Here is a 21116-nt window from a genome sequence, read left to right as displayed (position 1 = left end):
TTGCTGATGCCTTTTGTGAATCGTCAGTGCTGAGACCCACCAGGAGCCGTGCTGCGTGTCCGTAATGGACAGATTGGAAAACCAGTCAAGGCCATCAGCAGATTGGCAGCTGATGATCGTGCAGTTGTGTGTAGTGAGCACAGATTGCTTCTCTACCTGCAGTTCCTTCCAAATCCAACAAAAGAAAAAAGACCTCACAACAAAGGAGTTTGAGCTCCCCCGAGGTCACAAGCTATTTTGCGGGTTCTGCCTTGGTGTTATGTGTGGCACACTTTTGGGAGTTGTATCACAGCCAGGTACTACTGGAGCAAAGCATTTCTGACCTCAGAAACACCTCAAGTCATGTTACCTGTCAGGTCCCTGGAGTTTGGACTCCAATCCAGATAGGAGATGTTTTAATTTGTTGAGGCGTGTGTGTGTGTGTGTGTGTAGCCATTTTGCATGTGTCCATGTCCTGGGTGTAGAAATTCATGCAGTTGTGTGTGACTTCATGCTGTAGATGCTTGGGAAGTTGCTCAGTTATTCACTCAATGAACTGAAGCTTTCGTGTTTGTAAATGTGGTAACAATTTTAGACTTCTGACTCTTACTGCGTACAAGTTCTTGGGATTGGAATGTGTAGAACGTGTCCCCAGCTGATCTCTCAGCTCCAAGTAAGCAGAAGCAGTGCAACTAGAAATTTAAGTGGCACAAGGAAAAAAATAACATTGTTTTATTCTCCAGAGATGGGGATAAAGGAACCATGGCTCACTGGTTTGCAGTAGAGAAGGGCCAGTCTGCACTGAGACCCCCAACTACAATTTTTTAAATAGGTGTTGGTAGTGGGGGAGTCAAGTGGTCAATCAAAAGAAAGATTTCTCTGCTGTCTTGGAGTGGGGCAGCAATCCCTATTTGGGTTTGAAGATGGATTGGAAGTTGAGAATTATGTTTGTTTGTTTGTTTGTTTGTTTTTTAGGAACCTCTTTAAACCTGTACTGTCACCTTTTGGGCATTGCTAACTGTGACTGATTGTCTCTGTCTTCTATAGCTTGGAATTGCAATTGGGTTCTTGGTCCCTCCTGTTTTGGTACCCAACATCAAAGACCAGGACAAGCTTGCCTACCACATCAGCATCATGTTCTACATAATAGGAGGTGTGGCCACTCTCCTGTTCATCCTTGTCATCATCGGTAAGGTTATTGGACTGAAAGGGCCAAGGGCAGAGAGGTGGAGAGGTATGGAGTGTTCTGCGATCTTGGGTGGGGCCCTTGGGAACAGGGCCATAAAATACCATGGATGTTTACAGAAACTGAAAGCTGGGATTCTCTCTGTCTTCAGAAGTTTTCACCTGAGTAGCTCTCCCCAGCACACTGGTCCCGTGCACTTGTCTAGTAGATCCGAGTAGGCTTGATTGCAGTTGAGCTGTTCTGCGGTCCTGTCTCACAGAAGTAATGGATATACTCCTGGTCTCATTGATGACATCAGTGGGCACTTAGGGTATCACTTAGGGGACTTAGGCCCTTGGTGTGAAGCATGCCTGATAGGATACACTCCCCAGCAACCCTCTGTGTGGGCTACTGTCATCAGTCCCATTTAACAAAGAGGAAGATGTGAGGGAACTGAAGGGAGTCATTCAGGATTAGGTAGCTCGTGACAGGGACTGAATTCAAGTCTAAGCTTGTCTAACTTCGTACTCTGAATTTCTGAAAAACAAAAGAAAACAGAACATGACCCAGCATCACCAATAATCTCATAGGTTAACCTGAGTGTACTTGGAGATCACATTTTTAATGCATTTTTAAAAATTATGAGAATGGTATATGATCATTATGGGAAAATGTTAAAAATGAAACTAGCAGGGCAGGAATTTGGCCCAGCAGTTAAGCTGCCTTTTGGGACAACAGCATCTCGTCAGAGTGCCTGGGTTCAGTCCAGGCTCTGTTCTTGATTCGGACTTCCTGCTACCATACACCTGGGAGACAGCAGGAGGTGGCTCATGTGGGAGAGCCAGACTGAGTTCTCTGCTCCTGCCCATTGCAGCATGAAGGGAATAAGCCAGCAGGTGGAAGCTCTCTCTCTGCCTCTTGAATACATACAAGTGACTAAATAAAAAGGATTTTAAAATAATAAACATAGCATCAAGAAAGGGATGACCATGAACTTCTCCTGGAACAAGTTAGTCCTCCAACCTCAGATACTGCCATTACTATTTTATATGCAGGTACATTCAGGTGTTTGATTGATAGCATTTTACTTCTTTTTTCATCTGAGTAATGTTCTATGGGCTCTGATAAATCCGAAACAACAAGGTTGATGTTTTTCTTTCCAGTTAGTCACCGTCTAAAGATTAACCAGCTTTCCTCCTAATAACTGAAGTTCCAGCTCCCGTGTTCAAGGTTCCATCCCTGGCCCCTGGCCTCACCCCCAGAGTCAGCTGCCGCTCCCCATATCCTCCCATCCCTGGTGTGCAGGCTGAGGCAGAGCTGTGGGCAGCATGTCCTTCACAGAGCTCTGATGTTCCTGCAAAGGCAAGAAGCAGGGGAACTGTGGGGGCGAGCGGTGGTGATGATGCAACCAGTAGCCTCCTCCTTACCCAGCCAGACATTTAAGCTGTCAAGTGTCCAGCTCCAGATTCTCGTGTTTGTAGCAGATGGGGGCCTGGGTCTTTGTAATTGAGAACCTGGAGGGTAAGATGTTTCTTGTGTTTTGACCTATTATTACCAAGCATAGCAAGGAGCTCATTGAGTAAAGAGCTGAAGAATCTTATCTGAATTTTGGTTTCAGTTGTCAAATCCTTGAGCCACCACACCTGCTGATGCAGAGATAGGTAACCTTCTTGCCTTGCTTTCTTCCCCCACGGAAGGGGAAGTCAACAGGCAAGACAGTGGAGGGGGTTGCAATGGGTGGAAGTTACCCAGGACTATTTCCAGGGATCGAGGAAGCAGGGCTCTGAAATCAGTCCTAGGGTGTTTTCCCGGTGTAGGGGGTGCCCTTTGATCTGCCAAGAGAGCCAACCTCGTATGCAGAGCTTCCTCTAACTGGACACAGTCTAATGGACTTTCAGAGTGTCCTCATGGGGTTTAGGGGAGGCTGTGTGTTGCTGGCTTGGACTTTTATCCGGGGACCAGTTTAGCAAACAATTAGTTAAACTGATCAGTGTCCCCTGCCCTGAAAGTGGAGTGGTCATCACTGCAGTTAGACATGGAGTGGTTTTCTGTCGTCCCTCTCCAGCCCTTCTATTCAAGTGTCCACTCCCAGAGGAGCTTGTTGATGTCCTGGTCTCCTTCATAGGAAAGATGTTGAATTCAGACTGTGAAGCCAGGAGGGGGCTCTAGGTGTTTCTTCTATTGAAGATCGTTTTTACTTACTCAGGGAGTATTGGTCAGCGGCCAAGCTCTGCGCTAAGCACGCAGCACAGTTCCGACACCCTCAGTAGGAGCTGTGTTCTAAGCCAGTAACTGGGCTCACTAGTCCCAAAGCTTCAGCTTTCGCTTCCTTCCCAGCCAGGCACGGTGGCTGTGTTTTTTCAGTGCTCTGTGATAGGTTATCTGCTGGTTATTATGGAACTCTTTGGGCTTTGAACACTGCCTGGGAGGCCCGACGAGTTCAGTCTTCCAGAGGCTATCATTGAAAACTAATCCCAGCCTCAGACAATGGGAGGCAGCTTCAAGAGAGGAGGCTGCAAGGATTTAATTGGGGAATTAACACCTTTGGCTGTCTCAGCCCCTTCTTAGATGATGGAGCCAGCTCCTGTCCGTGTGGAGCCAGCCCTGCTGGGTGGGCCTACAGGATTTCTCATTCAGCTCTGTTTCTTTCTTTACAGTATTCAAGGAGAAGCCTAAACATCCCCCGAGCAGGGCCCAGTCCCTGAGCTATGCCTTGGCGTCCCCTGATGCTTCATACTTGAGCTCCATCATCCGGCTCTTCAAAAACCTCAACTTCGTGCTGCTTGTCATCACATATGGTAAGGGGCAGGCGTGCCCAGGAGTGTACTTGAACTGGGAGTGTGAAATGAGAGGCCTGATAGCTCCATGTCCTCCTGTTTCCAAATCCCAAATGTGCATGTAGGTTTAGGATCAACCAAAGCACTTGGGCCATCCTCCAGGGCTTTCTCGGGCCATCAGCAGGGAGCTGGATTGGAAGGGAAGCAGTTGGGACTTGAACCGGCAGTGCTCACTGCAGGTGGAGACTTAACCTATCACACCGCAGCGCCATCCCCGAGGGATGTGGGTGTCTTCACCAGAGACCCAGCTGTGCCTGAGTGCTTTTCACATGTTGTAGAATCTACCTGGGAGATCATGCCTTCCTATGCCAGGTTATCTGACAAATGCAAGTCTGTTCTCCAAGTCTCGTCTTGCTGTCATCTCTGGAAAACAGTGTCAGGTGACCTCCCCTCTCTGATCATGCTGTTCCTTGTACGTCTTAAAATTTACCATTAAAAAAAAAAATGCCATTTCTAGGTGTATCTCTCCATTAGACTGAACTCTGTGAGAGTAGAGATTTATGTCATTTCATATGTTTAAAAATTTTTATTTATTTATTTGAGAGGCAGAGAGTCAGGGAGGGTGCTCCTATCAGCTGCTTCATTGCCCACAGGCCTGCACTAGCCAGGCTGGGTTGGGGTGAACCTCAATCCAGGTTTCCATGGGAGTAGAAGGACTCCAGTCAGCTGAGCCATCAGCACTGCCTTCCTCCATGGTCTACGTTAGTTGGAAACAAGAGTTGGGTGTTGAATCTATTCACTATGATGTGAGATGTGGAAATTATTTTTTTTAAAGATTTATTTATTTATTTGAGAGGCAGAGCCACAGACAGGGAGAGGGAAAGACAGACAACAAGTCTTCCATCCACTGGTCCACACCCCAAATGGCCACAACAGCTGGAGCTGGGCCAATCCAAAGCCAGGAGCCAGCAACTTCTTCCAGATATCCCACTTGGGTGCAGGGGCCCAAGCACTTGGGCCGTCCTCCAGGGCTTAATCAGGCCATCAGCAGGGAGCTGGATTGGAAGGGAAGCAGCTGGGACTTGAACCGGCGGTGCTCACTTCAGGTGGAGGCTTAACCTACTATGTAGGTATCTTCACCAGAGTCTTAACCACTAGGCCAAACACACATTCCTGACTTCATCTTTAGAGGATGTCAGCAGTGGCCGATCCAGAGTGGCTAAGCCAGTAGTTACTGAATGAATGAATGAATGAATGCATGGGTCTTGCTACATGATTCACTCCTCACCCAGTCCTCCCTCACTTTGTGACCACTTTTTTTAAACCTGAGTGCAAGACCGTATCAATCTTTTATTTAATTTTCTTGGTTTTGGGCAGGATAAATTTGGATCTTATGCTGCTGTATTGACTTGCCTGGCCTGCACGGTATTTTCTGTATCTTCTTTCCAACCTTTAATAAGACTAGTGAATCAGGAAAGGGCAAGACAGAGCCTCCTGACATTCCATTAAAAGGTCTCCTCCAGGTGAACACCAGTTTATCCATTGGTACTCCCTCTTAGTACAGGCAGTTACAGATCCACCCAGCTGTGCTGCTATCCAGATCACATTGGACCACTTCACCTGCTGGTTAAAGTTTGATTAAAATTAATTCAACAAGTATGCAACTGTATGAGACAAAGAAATGAAATTGATTGATTTGACATGACTTATTCTTGGTGAAACTCTAGTTGCCTGTGGCTACATGCTTTGAGTAGGCTCACAAACCAATGCCTTTAGAAAAAAATTTAATTAATTAATTAATTTGAAAAGTAGAGTGACAGAGACAGAAAGAGAGATCTTCCATCTGCTAGTTTATCCCCCAAATGGGTGCAACGAGTCAGAACCAAGCCAGACTGAAGCCAGGAGCCAGAGCTTCTCCCGGGTCTCCCACATGGGTGCAGAGCCCCAAGTACTTTCCCAGGTGCATTAGCAGGGAGCTGGATTAGAAGTGGAGCAGCCGGGATTTGAACCGATGCTCATGTGGGATGCTAGAGTCTCAAACTGCAGCTTAACTAGCTGTGCCACAGGACAGGCCTCACAAACCAATGCTTTATGACAGCAATAACATTTCACTGTGTGCCAAGAACTTTTAATATATGATTTTATTGTAACTCTAGCCACACCCATGTAAGATAAATACTATGATGGGGTTGGCGCTGTGGCTCACTTGGTTAATCCTCTGCCTGTGGCACTGGCATCCCATAAGGGCACCAGGTTCTAGTCCTGGTTGCTCCTCTTCCAGTCCGGCTCTCTGCTGTGGCCGGGGAGGGCAGTGGAGGATGGCCCAAGTGCTTGGGCCCCTGCACCCACATGGGAGACCAGGAGGAAGTACCTGGCTCCTGGCTTCGGATCGGCGCAGCGCCGGCCGTGGCAGCCATTAGGGGAGTGAACCAACGGAAGGAAGACCTTTCTCTCTGTCTCTCTCTCTCTCACTATCTATAACTCTACCTGTCAAATAAATTTTTTTAAAAAAAGATAGATACTATGATTATCCCCATTTGACAGATGAAGAAAATGCAGCTCAGGGACCCGTGCTTTGATGGTGTAGTGAGAAAGGTCACCACCTACAGCTCCAGTATCCCATATGGGCGCCAGTTCAAGTCCAGGGGCTATACTTCCAATCCAGCTCCCTACCAGTGTGCCTGGGAAAGCACTGGAAGATGGCCCAAATAGTTGGGCTACTGCATCCATGTGATAGATGCAGAAGAAGTTCATAGCTCCTGGCTTCGGATTCACCCAACTCTAGCCATTGGGGCCATTTGGGGAGTAAACCAGTGGGTGGAAGATCTCTGTCTCTCCATGTCTCTGTGTCTTTCTCTCTCTATCTGCCTTTCAAACAAATAATCCTAAAAGAAAAGAATAAAAAGAAATATATTCAAAAAATAAAAAAGGGGGCCGTCACTGTGGCACAGCAGGTTAACACCCTGGCCTGAAGCGCTGGCATGTATATGGGCACTGGTTCGAGACCTGGCTGCTCTATTTCCAATCCAGCTCTTTGATGTGGCCTAGGAAAGCAGTAGAAGATGGCCCAAGTCCTTGGGCCCCTGCACCGTGAGGAAGCTCCTGGCTCCTGGCTTCAGGCTTCAGATCAGCGCAGCTCCAGTTGTTGCGGCCAATTGGAGAATGAACCAGCAGATGGAAGACCGACATCTCTCTCTCTCTCTTTCTCTCTCTGCCTCTCCTCTTTCTGTGTAACTCTGACTTTCAAATAAATAAATAAATTGTAAAAAAATAAAAATAATAAAAAAAGAAAAGGAAATGAAACTCAGAGAGATGGGCTAACTACCCCAGCATCATACAGCACTTTATTTTTATTTTTTATTTTTTTATTTATTTGACAGAGTTATAGACAGTGAGAGAGACACAGAAAGAAAGGTCTTCCTTCTGTTGGTTCACTCCGCAAATGACCGCTACGGCCGGCGCTGCGCCGATCCGAAGCCAGGAGCCAGGTGCTTCTTCCTTGTCTCTCATGCAGGTGCAGGGGCCCAAGCACTTGGGCCATCCTCCACTGCCCTCCCAGGCCACAGCAGAGAGCTGGACTGGAAGAGGAGCAACCGGGACTAGAACCCGGTGCCCATATGGGATGTTGGCGTTGCAGGCAGAGGATTAACCAAGTGAGCCGCGGCGCTGGCCCCCATACAGCACTTTAAAAAGTAGCAGAGCCAGAACTCAGGTAGGTTAGATTTGTCTGACTCCAAAGATGTGTTCTTAATGTCTGTTCTGTCATCATCCGTATACTCTGCCTTAGAGCTGGTCTGGGGTTTCATTTTAGGCTGATGGATGCCCTTTATCTCAAAGTGGTTTTCTGCTGTGGCCCTGGGTAAGAGGTGACGTCCCAGGAGAACAGCAGTCTGAAGTTTTCTAAGTCATACACAGTAGTTAAGTGACCTCTCTCCTGGAGCAGCTCTACATATCCGGATTAGTCGTACAAGTCTCAGTTCTCCATTTCTCATTTCCTCCAACTTCTTGTTTCTCTCTAAGTAGATCTCCTTATTCACCCATAATAGAGTTCCCTACACATGGTGGTGTCCAGCTAAAGAGGTTGTGAGTTGCTGGTCACCGGGAGGTGGCCAAGCATAGACAGGAACGACTAGTTGGTGAGGGGCTGGGGTGGGCAATCTCAAGCTACAGGTGGAGAGAAAGAGCAGATGACTTTTGGGTCTCTTCCAGACTCAGGATTCCATGACTCCAGGGCTTTTTCTTTTTATCTAGAGTTACACATCTTGAGTGCCTTGACTTCTGACCTCCATAAACTTTACTGCAGTGACAACAGGGCACTTGAGGCCTGCCTCAGGATTCCAGGGCAGATGAGTGCTTAATAAATGTGTTCTGTGGCTGAAGATCTGATAGTGCTGCCAGCTGGGCGGTGGTCCCATTCCACAGGCCGTGTGGCAGGGTGGGTCACTGACTGACCCATGAAAGCAAGAAATAAAAACAAAGGTCATCGAGGCGCTTGCTGCAGACTAAAGCAACTCCTCGTTCCTCTTGCACGACTGGGTCTTTATATGGTCTTTAGTCTGGCACAGTGGTTATAATCCTGTACTTTTGAACACTCTTTCCTATCTGCTTAGTTAAACGATAACACAGGAAATAGATAGAGAAGCACTTCTTGAATGGTGGATTAAGCACCTTAGAAAATATGCTCCTCCATAAAAGTAACAAGAACACTGTCAAAAATGGCCAAAATCACTGTTTTTCAGGATTCTCAGCCAAAGGCTCGCAACCAACATTTGTTCAAGAAAAAAACGTGAATATCAGTAAGAACAGTGGGCTTAAGAATTCTTATTTATTTTGATTGTATTTGAGATTAGGCATTGATTTTATTTGAAAGACACACAGAGAGCAAGAGAAAAAGAGAGGGGGAGAGAGAGAGGCAAAGAGAGAGAGAGAGGGAGAGAGAAAGAAAAAAAAAATCTTCCATCCACTGGTTCACTTCCAAAATGCCTGCAATAAATGGGGCTGGGTCATGCTGAAGCCAGGAGTCAGGAACTCCATCCAGGTCTCCTACGTGGGTGGCAGAAATCCAAGTACTCGAGCCATCACCTGCTGTCTTCCAGGATACACATTAGCAGGAAACTTGGATGGGGGTAGAGTAGGGACTTGAGGGTGCTCTGGTATGGGATGTGGGCATCCCAAGCTGTGTCCTAGCTGCTGAGCCAAGTGCCTACCTTGACTTTGTTGTTTAACTTCCCCTATTTCAGTCTCCTTTTCCTGGACTCTGCAGTAGCCTTGACAACAAGCAGCCTTGCACAATGGTAGCTGTGAAAACCAGCTCCTCACAGCCACTGAAGCTTCCCCAAAAGCCCCATTCCTAAGAATTATCGCCATTTGACTTATCTGGTAGATCCCTGGAAAAGCCCCATTCCCAGGCCGTGTCTTTGTTTAACGTGGGAAAAGCCCTATTTCCATGGCATTTGTTGTAAACCGTCAGTGGCACTGTTAAACCACATAGGTATCTAAACAGTATTAGGTGGGACAAATAAGAGACTGGTTATAGTTTTGGAAAGACAATCTGGAGATTGAAATATCCATAGAAGGCTTTGAAAAGTTCTGTTACGTCCTTAGGGAGTTGGAAGTTCGCCTGCATGTGCGCGGCTCACTAGGCTAACCCTCCGCCTTGCGGTGCCGGCACACCGGGTTCTAGTCCCGGTCGGGGCACCAATCCTGTCCCGGTTGCCCCTCTTCCAGGCCAGCTCTCTGCTGTGGCCAGGGAGTGCAGTGGAGGATGGCCCAAGTCCTTGGGCCCTGCACCCCATGGGAGAGCGGGAGAAGCACCTGGCTCCTGCCATCGGATCAGCGCGGTGCGCCGGCCGCAGCGGCCATTGGAGGGTGAACCAACGGCAAAAGGAAGACCTTTCTCTCTCTCTCACTGTCCATTCTGCCTGTCAAAAAAAAAAAAAAAAAAAAAAAAGCTCAAGCTCAGGAAAGACTGTGAGGAGAAAGCTCTGAACTCTCACCTCTGAGTGGCTTGAGGCTCTGCACCAGCAGGAAGTAAAGGCTAGAGCAGCGTTGTCAACTGCTGTGGTGTTGAAGGTGACCCAACACACACACACACACACATGCGTGCGGCTCTTCAGCAAAGATGGGAGACACACTGGTTTAAGACATTGAAGGGATCTCTGTCCAACTATGATCTTACCAGCAAGCCACCAACTTTAGTGGCTGTACATGACAAAGAATGCAGACTTTACAAAATTAACCCAGGAAAGTCAATAAACAAACAACACAAGCAAACAAAGGGCAGCAAGTCCTGGGGAGGGGGAATAGCATCTCCAGAATTATGTGTTATTTTCAGTGTCCAGTGTTCAAGGGCAAGTGTTTGCCTTGGCAGTTAAGATACCACTTGGGATCACCATATTCCATATTGGAATGCTTGTGTTTGAGTCCCAGCTCTGCTCCTCATTCCAGCTTCCTGCTCACATGTATTCTAGGAGCAAACGGGTGGTGGCTCAAGTACTTGAGTCCCTGCCACCCACATGGGAGACCCAGTTGGAGTGCTGGGTTCCTGGCTTTGGCCTACCCCAGCCCTGGCTGTTGCAGGCATTTGGGAAGTAAACCAGTGGATGCAAGATTCCTATCTCCGCCTTTTAAACAAATAAAAAAATACAAATTTGAAAGCATAAGATGCCCAGTTTCTAATAAAAACTTTTGAAACAAGCAAATAAACAGGAAAGTCTAACCCATACACAGGAAGAAAAAGCAACTGTCCCTAAGAACCCCAGACACTGACCATAATAAAGATTGTAAATCAACTATTATAAGTATGGCCAAAGAACATGGAAATCATATACAAAGAATTAAAGAAAAAACTTAAGAGTGATGCCTTATCAAATAGAGTATATCAATAAAGAGAAATTTTAAAAAAGATATAAGGGACTGGTTCACGTCCCGACTGCTCCACTTCCATTCCAACTCCCTGCTAATGCATTTAGGAGAAGCAGTGGAAGATGGCTCAGGTGCTTGGGTCCCTGTATCCACATGAGAGACCTGGAAGAAGTTCCTGGCTCCTGGCTCCTGGCTCCTGGCTCCTGGCTCCTGGCTCCTGGCTCCTGGCTTTGGCCTGGTCCCAGTGCTGGCCATTGCAACCATCTGGGAAGTGAACCATCAAGTAGAAGATTTCTCTCTCTCTCTCTCCCTCTTTCTAACTCTGCCTTTAAAATAAATACATCTTTTTTTTTTAAAAAAAGGAAAGAAATATAAATTCTGGAGTTGAAAATCATAGTAACTGAAATGAAAAAATTCACTAGGAAACTTTATAGCAGATTTGAGCTACGGAAGAAAGAACCAGCAAACTTGAAGAGAAGTCAAGTGAGATTATCCAGTCTTAGGGACAGAAAGAAAAAAGAATGAAGAAAAATGAGCAGAGGCTTAGAGACTTCTGAGATACCACCAAATAAATGCAGAATGGAAGTCTCAGAAGGAGAGGAAAGAGAAAAGGGTGGGAGTACATTGTTATCTAAATGGAGATAGTGCTACAGTGGAAAAATGTTTCACTTCTCTGAGCTCTGGAACACTTGGCTCTGTCTTGCAGAGATAGAATGTGTTAGTGTTAGCATTTATCTCAAAGGTCTCAGAGTATCCCAGTGAGAGTGAGTTAAATTGATCTGGGTGTTTGTATACATTTCATTACAGCCACAGAACTATAAGCCTTTTAGCCATGGTGAGAATTGGACTTGGTGACAGGGCTCTTTGCCAAAAAGAAGATGATTCTTAAGTGTACTCAGAGATTTGAAAAAATAAATTTACTGAGCCATTATTGTATGTCAAACACCATTATCACTTAATTTTCAAAACAAATCCACAATGTAAGTCCTTTCATGTGAAGAACTGAGGCTTTGAGAGATTTAGTTCCTTGTCCATAACCAGGACAGCTTAGATTTAAACTTCTCTGTCTGATGCAAAGCCTGTCTTCCTAACACTGCACCGTTTGCCTGTTGGTGCAGAAGGGAGCCTCGTGCAGATGGAGCCGGGGCTGTGTTCTTGGCTGCACTTGCGTGCGTTTTCCTTTTGGTCTATGGGAGTATGTCCTTCCCAGGCCCAGTCTTCCTGACCAGTTGCCTGGGTGTTGATTCCTTTAGGGTCAGAGTCTGGAGTTGGAAGGTCTTGGAAGGAGCCCCCACCATACATCTCTGGGATGTGGGGATGTTGGTATCTCAAGCTCAGTGTGTCTAAGGTTCACAGGTTCTATACAGGCAGGGTTTGACATGTAATCCAACTGATTATCTCTGCTTTCTTTTTCCACTTCCTTTGCTCCATTTAAAACAAACCACAAAGTTCTCTCCACATTCACCAGAGGCTTTGGAATCCCCCAGTATTATCCCAAGCCTCCCAGACCTCCTTGCAGGTTGGCCTCTGAAGAGTAAAATGGGCCATGCTTTTTGCATTGTGCAGGTAGTGTTTCTATTTTGTTCTAAATTGTGACAGCATGTCAAAAAATTTGTGAGAAAATGGAATTAAAAGATAAGTTTATTTTGGTGCAAAACATTTTTGAAGAACATGTACCTTTTTTTCTTTTTAAAGATTTATTTATTTATTTGAAAGTCAGAGTTACACAGAGGAGAGGCAGAGAGAGAGGTCTTCCATCTGATGGTTCACTCCCCAATTGGCCACAATGGCCAGAGCTGTGCCAATCTGAAGCCAGGAGCCAGGAGCTTCCTCCAGGTCTCCCATGAGGGTGCAGGGGCCCAAGGACTTGGGCCATCCTCTACTGCCTTCCCAGCCACAGCAGAGAGCTGGATCAGAAGTGGAGCAGCTGGAACTAGAACCGGCGCCCATATGGGATGCCAGCACTTCAGGCCAGGGCATTAACCCGCTGCGCCACAGCACCGGCCCCACCTTTTTTTTTTTTTCATAATACATGTTTTCCATGAACTTTTTTGAAGACCCTTCATATATGTACCTAAGAGCATGGAGCTGGCAACCAGGCAGAAAATAGCATTTCGTGGGCACATGTGCTGGGTTTGGGTGGGCATTTCTTGCAGGAAGAGCTTTGAGTGCTGGACCTGTGAATTCCGACTTGATTCACAAGGAATGAGAGGTCTGAGCTTTGGTGTCAGCTCTGCCAGCTACTGAGTGCCCCTCCTTCATCTCTCGAATACACCCCACCTTTGCCAGAAAATAATAATGATGTATGCTTCCCATTGAGGCGCTCTCAATGGAAGGGAAAGCTGTAAAGCAGTTAAGAAGAAAGACATGGCAGGCACCCACTGCCGATTCCTAACATCCTTTTTGGGTCCGAACTAGGTTTCACCAAATAGGGAGTACCTCTCCTGCAGCTGGTGGTAGTGTATTTCTATTTGAAGTGGCTTCCAAGGGATCCTCTGAACTGAGCTGCTCGGAGCTCATGTGTACCGGTAGCAACTGAGGAGCTTGCAGGGGGTCAGCACTGACCATGATTGGAAACTCAAGGTCCAGGTGTTGCTGGCTATGCCCCAGGCTTCTGGCCACAGCTTTAGAAAGGGGGTGGGGGGGTGGAAAGATAAAGTGATAGCTGTCCAGTTAGATGTGACCCTCAAATGAACAAAATACTTTTTTAGTATAAATATGTCCCAGAAAATAGTTGAGATATATTTATCCTTAAGGAATTATTCATTTATTTGAAATGCAAATTTACCCAGCTGTCCTGTTAGTCTTAGCATTTCCCTAAGCCTGGCAGTCCAGCAGGGCGGAGATGCTGGGGCTGGGTTTGTGTTTGTTGTTCCTGAAACACTGCTACACAGGAAGCTACCCACCATTCTCCATGTTTGGCAATGCAGGAAGACTTGGGGCTGGATCCAGAAATTCCAGGGCTCCACCAGTGTCTGGGGGGGAAAAGGCAGGGCTGGAATGTGGGTCAACACTGGGGTGGGGTAGGGTGGGACAAAGAAAAGAACTTTTCTTGTGCTGCCTTCTCTGAGCTAACTTGTGCTTGGCCTCCTCTGCTGTCTTTTCATCAATGATGTAACCGTTGAATCATAGAAAGCCTCCTTTTCTAGAGAATGTCGTCAAAGGGGGATACCTTTCCCCGGTCACCCCCAGCCTCACCTCCAGCGTGTCTGGCATCTGAACTCAGAGGCTCCACCAAAGAAGCACCTTCCCTGGAGGCCCAAAATCTTTATTATTGTCCCATCTACAAGAGCCTCAAGAGGGGGCTCTGTGTCCCCTTGAAGATCCTGGCCAAAGAATGAATCATAAAATCCTCTTGCGGGGCTGTGTGGTGGTGCCGCAGATTAAGCCGCTGCTTGCCATGCCACAGGCATCCCATATGGGCACCAGTTTGAGTCCTGGCAGCTTCACTTCCAATCCAGCTCTCTGCTGATGTGCCTGGGAAGGCAGCGGAAGGTGGCCCAAGTCCTTGGGCCCCTACCACTTATATGGGAGGCCAAGATGGAGTTCTGGGTTTCTGGCTTTGGCCTGGCCTAACCCTGGCTGTTGTGGCTATTTGGGGAGTAAACCAGCAGATAGAAGATCACTCTCTATCTTTCCCTCTCTCTCTCTACTGCTCTCTCTTTCTTTTTTTTTACTTTCTGGATAGTAAATCAATATTACTTAAGTATGTGTGTGATGGATAATTTTTTTAAAGATTTATTTATTTATTTAAAAGGCAGAGTTACAGAGAGGCAGAGGCAGAGAGGGGTCTTCCATCTGCTGGTTCATTCCCCAAATGGCTGCAATGGCTAGAGCTGTGCTGATCTGAAGTCAGGAGCCAGGAGCTTCCTCACGATGCAGGGGCCCAAGGACTAGGCCCATATTCTACTGCTTTCCCAAGCCGTAGCAGAGAGCTGGATTGGAAGTGGAGCAGCCAGGACTCGAACCGGCACCCATATGGGATGCTAGCACTGCAGGCAATGGCTTTACTCACTGTGCCACAGCACTAGCCCCTGTTGCCCTACCTTTCAAGCAAATTTATTTATTTCTTTAAAAATGAAATAAAGTAAAATCCTTCTTGAGATTGCTGGGAGTCTTGCTGAGGTCAAACCAGCCCTTTCACAAGGTTTTACTTTAGTTCAGGAAAGAGAAAGGGAAAACACTGGACCCGAGGTGTGATCTAAGGTGAGGATGGAATCTCTTCAGTGCTTGACTGAGTGTGTGTGTAGATTTCCACGCCTCTCTTCTGGAAATTCATATGCAAAATCTGTTTGGGGGTTGCTTTTCACAAGCAGTGCAGGCAATTTGTGATTTGGAGCACAGTTGAAACCTCTCAAGTAGCTGTGTTCTAGAACATTCTTAGGGTCTTAAAGCCCCTTCCTATATTCCTGCTGCTTCCACATTAACTCTACCGCCTGGGTGCCTGGGTCTGATCTTTGATCTTTGGTTCCCAAGGTCACTCCTTCCCACCCTCCGGATTTTTATTTTGTTTTGTTAAAATGCAAATTCCTACCAAGTTGTCCATAGATAGGAGTGAGAAGTTTTTGTGCTCTGTTGCACAGTCAGGTGTCTCTAAGTAGTAATAATGGACTGTATGTTTCTTTTTTAAGAAAAGGCTAGAAGAAAGAATTTTGAATGTTTTCACCATAAAGAAATGTTAAATGTTTGATGAGATAGATATGTTTTCTATGACATGAATGTTATACAAGTATGAAAATTCTACATGGCGCCCTATACGTATGTACAGTTGTAGTGGGTCAGTTCAAAATGTAAAAATACAGATCCTTGAGCCCCCTACGAGGACATTCTGATTTAGTAGGTCTAGGGCAGGACCCCAAAATATGGGTTTTTAAACTTTAAGGCATTCTAATGTTAAGTAGTCTCTGGACCATAGTGAAAACATTAGTCATAGCAAAGGAGAGAGGGGGAGAGAGAGAGAGAGAAGAGAGAGACTCAGAGTTATGACTGGGTCATTTCTGCCCAGTGGCCAGCTCTTCTCCCACAATGACCAGGAGTGACCAGGCCTCTCCTGTGGGTCGCCTGACCCAGCACGCCCTTGATGGGGATAATTAGATCTACTATGGTGCAGGCCCCTGGGGTCCCAGAAGGGGGACTCAGGGCTGAGCTTGTGTTTTATTTCCCCCCTGGTGGGATGCCCACCCCTTGCTTTGGGCAATGGAGTTGAGTTGAACAGTCTGGGGGGGGGTCATCTGGACTACAGTTTGATTCAGAAAGCACACAGAAGCTCGCCGTTCCTCTGGGGTGGAACTGGGACACCCGGGGAAGGACTGGCAGCCTTCCAGGGAGAACTTCTGCTCCCCCTTCCTCTGCCCCCCACCCCCCTGTTCATTCTCCTGGCTGGCTGGGCACGGGGACTGCTGCTGGTCAGCCATACGGGGCTGGTGGAACCAGGGCTTCCGGCTTGAGCACTGGGATCTCTTGTAGGGCTTGCTCAAGCACACGTTGCCAGCTTCTGCTGCAGTGTTGGGGGGGGGGGTGTGTCTGGAATGTGCATTTCTGACAAGCTCCCAGGAGGTGCTGATGGACCCCAGAGCACGCTCCACAAACTCCCGAGTCCTGGCAACCACTCAGCTTCCCCTGTGTGGCTCACCCTGCTCAGAACCCAGTTCCCTTGGCCTTTTTCAGGGTCATGAGGTTGCTGGTGCGTGTCTTGCTCCCTGTCCTTCTGGTTAATTTCCCGCTGTTTGCTGTGGGTTTTGCTCTTCTTGTTCATCCCAACAGAGAGCAGCTGTTGCACCTGCAGCTGAGCTGGCTTGCTTCATTCCTTGCCTCGTGTGTGGCAGGCAAGGAGAGAAACATGAGGGATCAGACAGGGGAGGAAGCTGTTTGCTTCTCCCTGCCCACACTGCCTCCCTGCCCTCCCCCTTTTTAGGAATGTGGTTCTTATTTCAGGAATGGAATTTCCAAGTACCTGGGTGTGTGGCATGAAGGTTTGTCAGGTGTCCTTGCTGGGTGAGCCTTAAAGGCATCATGGCCATTAGTCTGGCAGCTGTTGTGACACGAGGTTTGCTGACCCACTGTGGCCCTGTAATGCTCAGGAGGCTGCACTGAGCCCAACTTTTTGCATCCTTGGAGTTTGCATCCTTGCAGGGAGAGGCTGGGCAGGAGGAAATGACCGGATGGCCTGTGCTGGGGCAATCTTGATTTAGGGTGATAGCTTTGGGCAGATGTAGAGTAATTAAGATCAAGAACTGTGCAGCCGCAGGATCTGCCTTCAAACTCAGCCCCAGCCCTTCATGGCTATGTCGTCGTAGGAGTGGTAAGGCAAATTCTTTCTCATTTTGCTTGTAAATTTGACCTTCACTTAACTTTGTATCTCATTCCTCTGGGAGTCTGATAAAGGGAGTATTTCAACTACATCCGGGCAAATTTGCATATGCTAAAAATGACCTCTTGTGATAAGAGTAGACACAGATCTATTCATATCTGGTAGGGAGCCATTCTTCATGCTTTCCGGAGAACAGTGATACTTTTCGCCTGCTTGTCCTTTATGGGTACATTGGAAACTGCCTGTGTTCCAAGTGATAGTGACTCCTCTGAGGAGTTAAACCAAGGAGGTACCATAGCCACCTTTCCTGGCACCTCAGCCATCACCTTGAGGGCCAAAGAGAACAGCTTCTGAATGCTCGCTCAGTGGACAGGGCTTCCCTGGGCTGGTTCCACTGCAGAGCAGCTCCAGAGGCTGCCCTACCTGCTAGCTATGTGTCCTGTCTTCGACCCGCCTAAGTACACCCATTGTCAAGTGTGCGGACAGCCTTAATGTTTAGGTAAAGCTAAAAAGACTCCTGGTGGGAGTTGTGGAGGGACTAGATTTGTTTGGTTAACTCTGTGTGCCTTTTCTTCATGTCTGAGATGGGGAGGATAATACTCCCTACCTTTGCAGGTTGTTACAAAGATGGAAGGGACTTAGAACAGTGTCCAGTGCCCAAGTATGTGCTGCTGCCACTGTCCTTGGTTTTCTTGCAGGGAGACCAGGAGTTACTTTCTCTTCGGGATCAGTTCCAGTCTCAGCTCCTAACGCAGTATATGGCTTTGGACAAATGACCTCATTCTTGAAGGACACAAGTTCTTTCAATATAGCCCATGTTTGTTGAATGAATTGATGAAGTAGCTGAGTCAACTCCGTGCTCTTGAGGGCGTCTTCTGGTTTCACTTGATAGATTTTGTGTGGCATTGAATCAGAGAAGAAAGTTGTAGGAGGAAGAGGAAACTGCTGGCCTTAGGGGTACCCCTGAGGTCTGGAGCAGTCTAGAGAGGGACAGGGTCATCAGAAGCAGGCAGAGGGTGTCCATTAGATTTGTTGACCCCATACGTCTGGTCAAAGCCTGGGACAGGAGCATGGCTTCTCCTGATCTGAGAGTCCCAAGAGCACCTTACAGAGCCTGTGTCCAAGGGCAACGGTGTGTGGCCAAGAAAAGGTTAAAATGACTACTTCTGGCTGCTTTGAAGTATTTCTTTGAGAAAAACTACAGGGTAGCCTCATCTCTATTTGGATTTTTCTCCTCTGATGACACCACTCAGGGTGGCAAAGGGGATGAAGATTTCTGACCTCCCTAATGGCGGGGGGCGGGGGGGTGAGGTTAGCTATGGCCCCAGGAGAAGGCTGGCCCTAATCTGTTTCTCCCTCCTCCCTGCAGGTCTGAATGCTGGTGCTTTTTATGCCTTGTCCACTCTGCTGAATCGTATGGTGATCTTGCGCTACCCGGTAAGGGAGCTCCCTGAGCATGCTTGGCCTGGAGACTCTGCAACTTCTCACCCTGTCTCAGTGGGAGCTGGGGCCTTAGCTCCTGGTCCCCTGCAGTTCTGGGCAGTGTGGTGTGGCGGAATGCTTGTGGGACTTGGAGGGGGTGCCCTGGGACTCAGCCCCAGCTGGGACAGTGCTAACCTGTGTGATGGTGTGACTGTGTGACAAGCTAGTTAGCATCTCTCAGCTCTCTCTTTTTCCTGCAGAAGGAAGCATGATAATTTCTTGCAACATTATTTTTAGGGTTGGAGAATAAATGATATCATGTATGACTCTGTCTACACAAGGGTACTTCAAAAAGTTAGTGGAAAAATGGAGTGAAATTAAGTATGAGTTTATTTTGGTACAAAATTTTTTTTTTGCATAATACGCAGAAAATGTATATTATGAAAAAGCTGTGCATGGATTTCAAACATTTTTTGCACCAAAATCATACTTTCGATTATATTTTTCCATGAACTTTTGGGAAGACCCTCATATATTCAAATCTTATTTATTATATATGATATGTATAAAATATAGAGCAAAGGGCTAGGTAGTGCTGCTAGTCAATACGTAGATTTACAGCATTTATATATAGATAATTCCAGGTGAAATATCTAATGAGTATGTGTGTGTGTGTGTGTGTATATAACTCCAGATGAAATATCTAACATGTATGTGTATATATATATATAATTCCAGATAAAGTATCTAACATATGTGTATGTGTATATATATTTATAATTCCAGATAAAGTATCTAACATATGTGTATGTGTATATATATATATACATAATTCCAGATAAAGTATCTAACATACGTGTATGTGTATATATATATATATATATATAATTCCAGATAAAGTATCTAACATACGTGTATGTGTATATATATATATAATTCCAGATAAAGTATCTAACATATGTGTATGTGTGTGTGTGTGTATATATATATATATGTAATTCCAGATGAAATATCTAACGTGTGTGTGTGTATATATATATATATAATTCCAGATAAAGTATCTAACGTACGTGTGTGTGTGTGTGTATAAAATTCCAGATGAAATATCTAACGTGTATATATATATATATATATATATAATTCCAGATAAAGTATCTAACGTACATGTGTGTGTGTGTGTGTGTATAAAATTCCAGATGAAATATCTAACTTGTAAAATAAGGGCAAGATTTTATTTGACCTCAGTTGCATAAATGAAAGCTTTTTGTAGAAGTTACCAGAAGCTGTATGCTGGGGATGGGACACCCAGTGTCTCAGAATTAGGAGTGCAAAGGCCCCCTGTGTTTCCAAAGGAATATGCTCTCAGCCTTGCAGAGCTGGTTGGGCCGCCGTGGTTAAGTCTTCCAGTTTTGGAGGTTGACAGGTCTGACTTCAAATCCTACGTCTGTATGTAATATATGCCTCATGACCTTGGGCCAGCAGGCCAGCCTTACTGGGCCTCAGTTTCTTCATCTGTAAAATGGGGAAGATGGAGTCCTGACCTTATGTTGGGGGATTGAGAGAATTAATGAGATAATGATGTAAGCTCTTAGGCCTGGTGCCTGGCTTATTATAAGTGCTCAACAGTAGGTATCTTCCTGTTTCTTTTGGTACTTATAGCTCACAAAGCCTACAAATGGACCATTTGGGCGTGGATATTTCAGTTCACCCATTGGTCAGACAGGAATAATAATGAATGAAATGGAGGAGTTGCTATAAGGATTACATTAACAAAAGTCTGCCTGAGCGTGTCACTCCAGCATCCAGGATCATCCACACACATCTAGGGTTGTGGTGCTGGGAGAAGCTGCGACTTTAGGATTTTCTGCCCTCTGGCAGCTCCTTCCAGGCCGTCTCATCCTGACTCTGAATCCTGGCTCCAGTGGAGCCCACGTTCTGTGCCTGTGCCCCTTCGCCCATGGTGACTGTGCTGTGTCCCGGGTCTTGTCCCCTCACTGGGTGATCTTTGTGCTGTGCCTCCCAGGGGGAAGAAGTGAACGCTGGAAGAATCGGCCTGACCATCGTCATTGCAGGGATGCTCGGGGCTATGATCTCAGGCATCTGGCTGGACAGGTCCAAAACCTACAAGTGAGTGGACTAGGACCTGGGGACCCCTGTATGGACGTGACAGACTCCTTAGCAATGTGACTGCAAGGCTTTGGGCTCCCCCTGGGGGCTCTGAGGCCTAGCAGGCACCTGAGATTTCTCATCATTGAATCTAGCCTGTTCCCTCATTTTTGAAGTTAGGGAAACTCTCCTGGCCCTGTGGGAATGGTAGGAAGATGAGAGAGAGTGGACACGAAGGCCTAGCTCAGTCCTTTCCCCATCCCCGTTCTCAAGTAGCTTTGAGGAAGGAGCAAACGTGGGAGAAATGAAATGAGGTGAGAAAAATCTCAGCCTTGGAAAGCCCAAAGATGGAGAGGAAGAAGTGACTTCACTGCTCTGTTCTGGGGCCCCCTGTGGACTCCCTGGCGTTAATGAAGGTGCTGGGTGCTTGCTCCAGTTTGCGGAGTTTCAGGGCACTTCAAAAAGTTCACGGAAAATGGAACTAAAAGGTAAG

At 46.7% G+C, this 21116-nt stretch overlaps 1 protein-coding gene across 1 annotated transcript in view; it reads left to right on the top strand.

The window, feature by feature from the left end:
* FLVCR2 (FLVCR choline and putative heme transporter 2) overlaps nucleotides 1–21116 on the top strand; it is a 64366-nt gene that overhangs the window by 30695 nt on the left and 12555 nt on the right. The window contains exons 2-5 of the mRNA XM_062181762.1: nucleotides 1027–1168; nucleotides 3802–3942; nucleotides 18465–18532; nucleotides 20541–20644. Of these exons, the coding sequence (XP_062037746.1) occupies nucleotides 1027–1168; nucleotides 3802–3942; nucleotides 18465–18532; nucleotides 20541–20644 (455 nt within the window). The remainder of the gene's footprint in view (nucleotides 1–1026; nucleotides 1169–3801; nucleotides 3943–18464; nucleotides 18533–20540; nucleotides 20645–21116) is intronic.

The sequence above is a fragment of the Lepus europaeus genome, chromosome 22 (genome assembly GCF_033115175.1).
Source record: "Lepus europaeus isolate LE1 chromosome 22, mLepTim1.pri, whole genome shotgun sequence".
In the NCBI taxonomy this organism is placed as follows: domain Eukaryota; kingdom Metazoa; phylum Chordata; class Mammalia; order Lagomorpha; family Leporidae; genus Lepus; species Lepus europaeus.
This window is presented reverse-complemented; position numbering and strand designations above follow the sequence as displayed.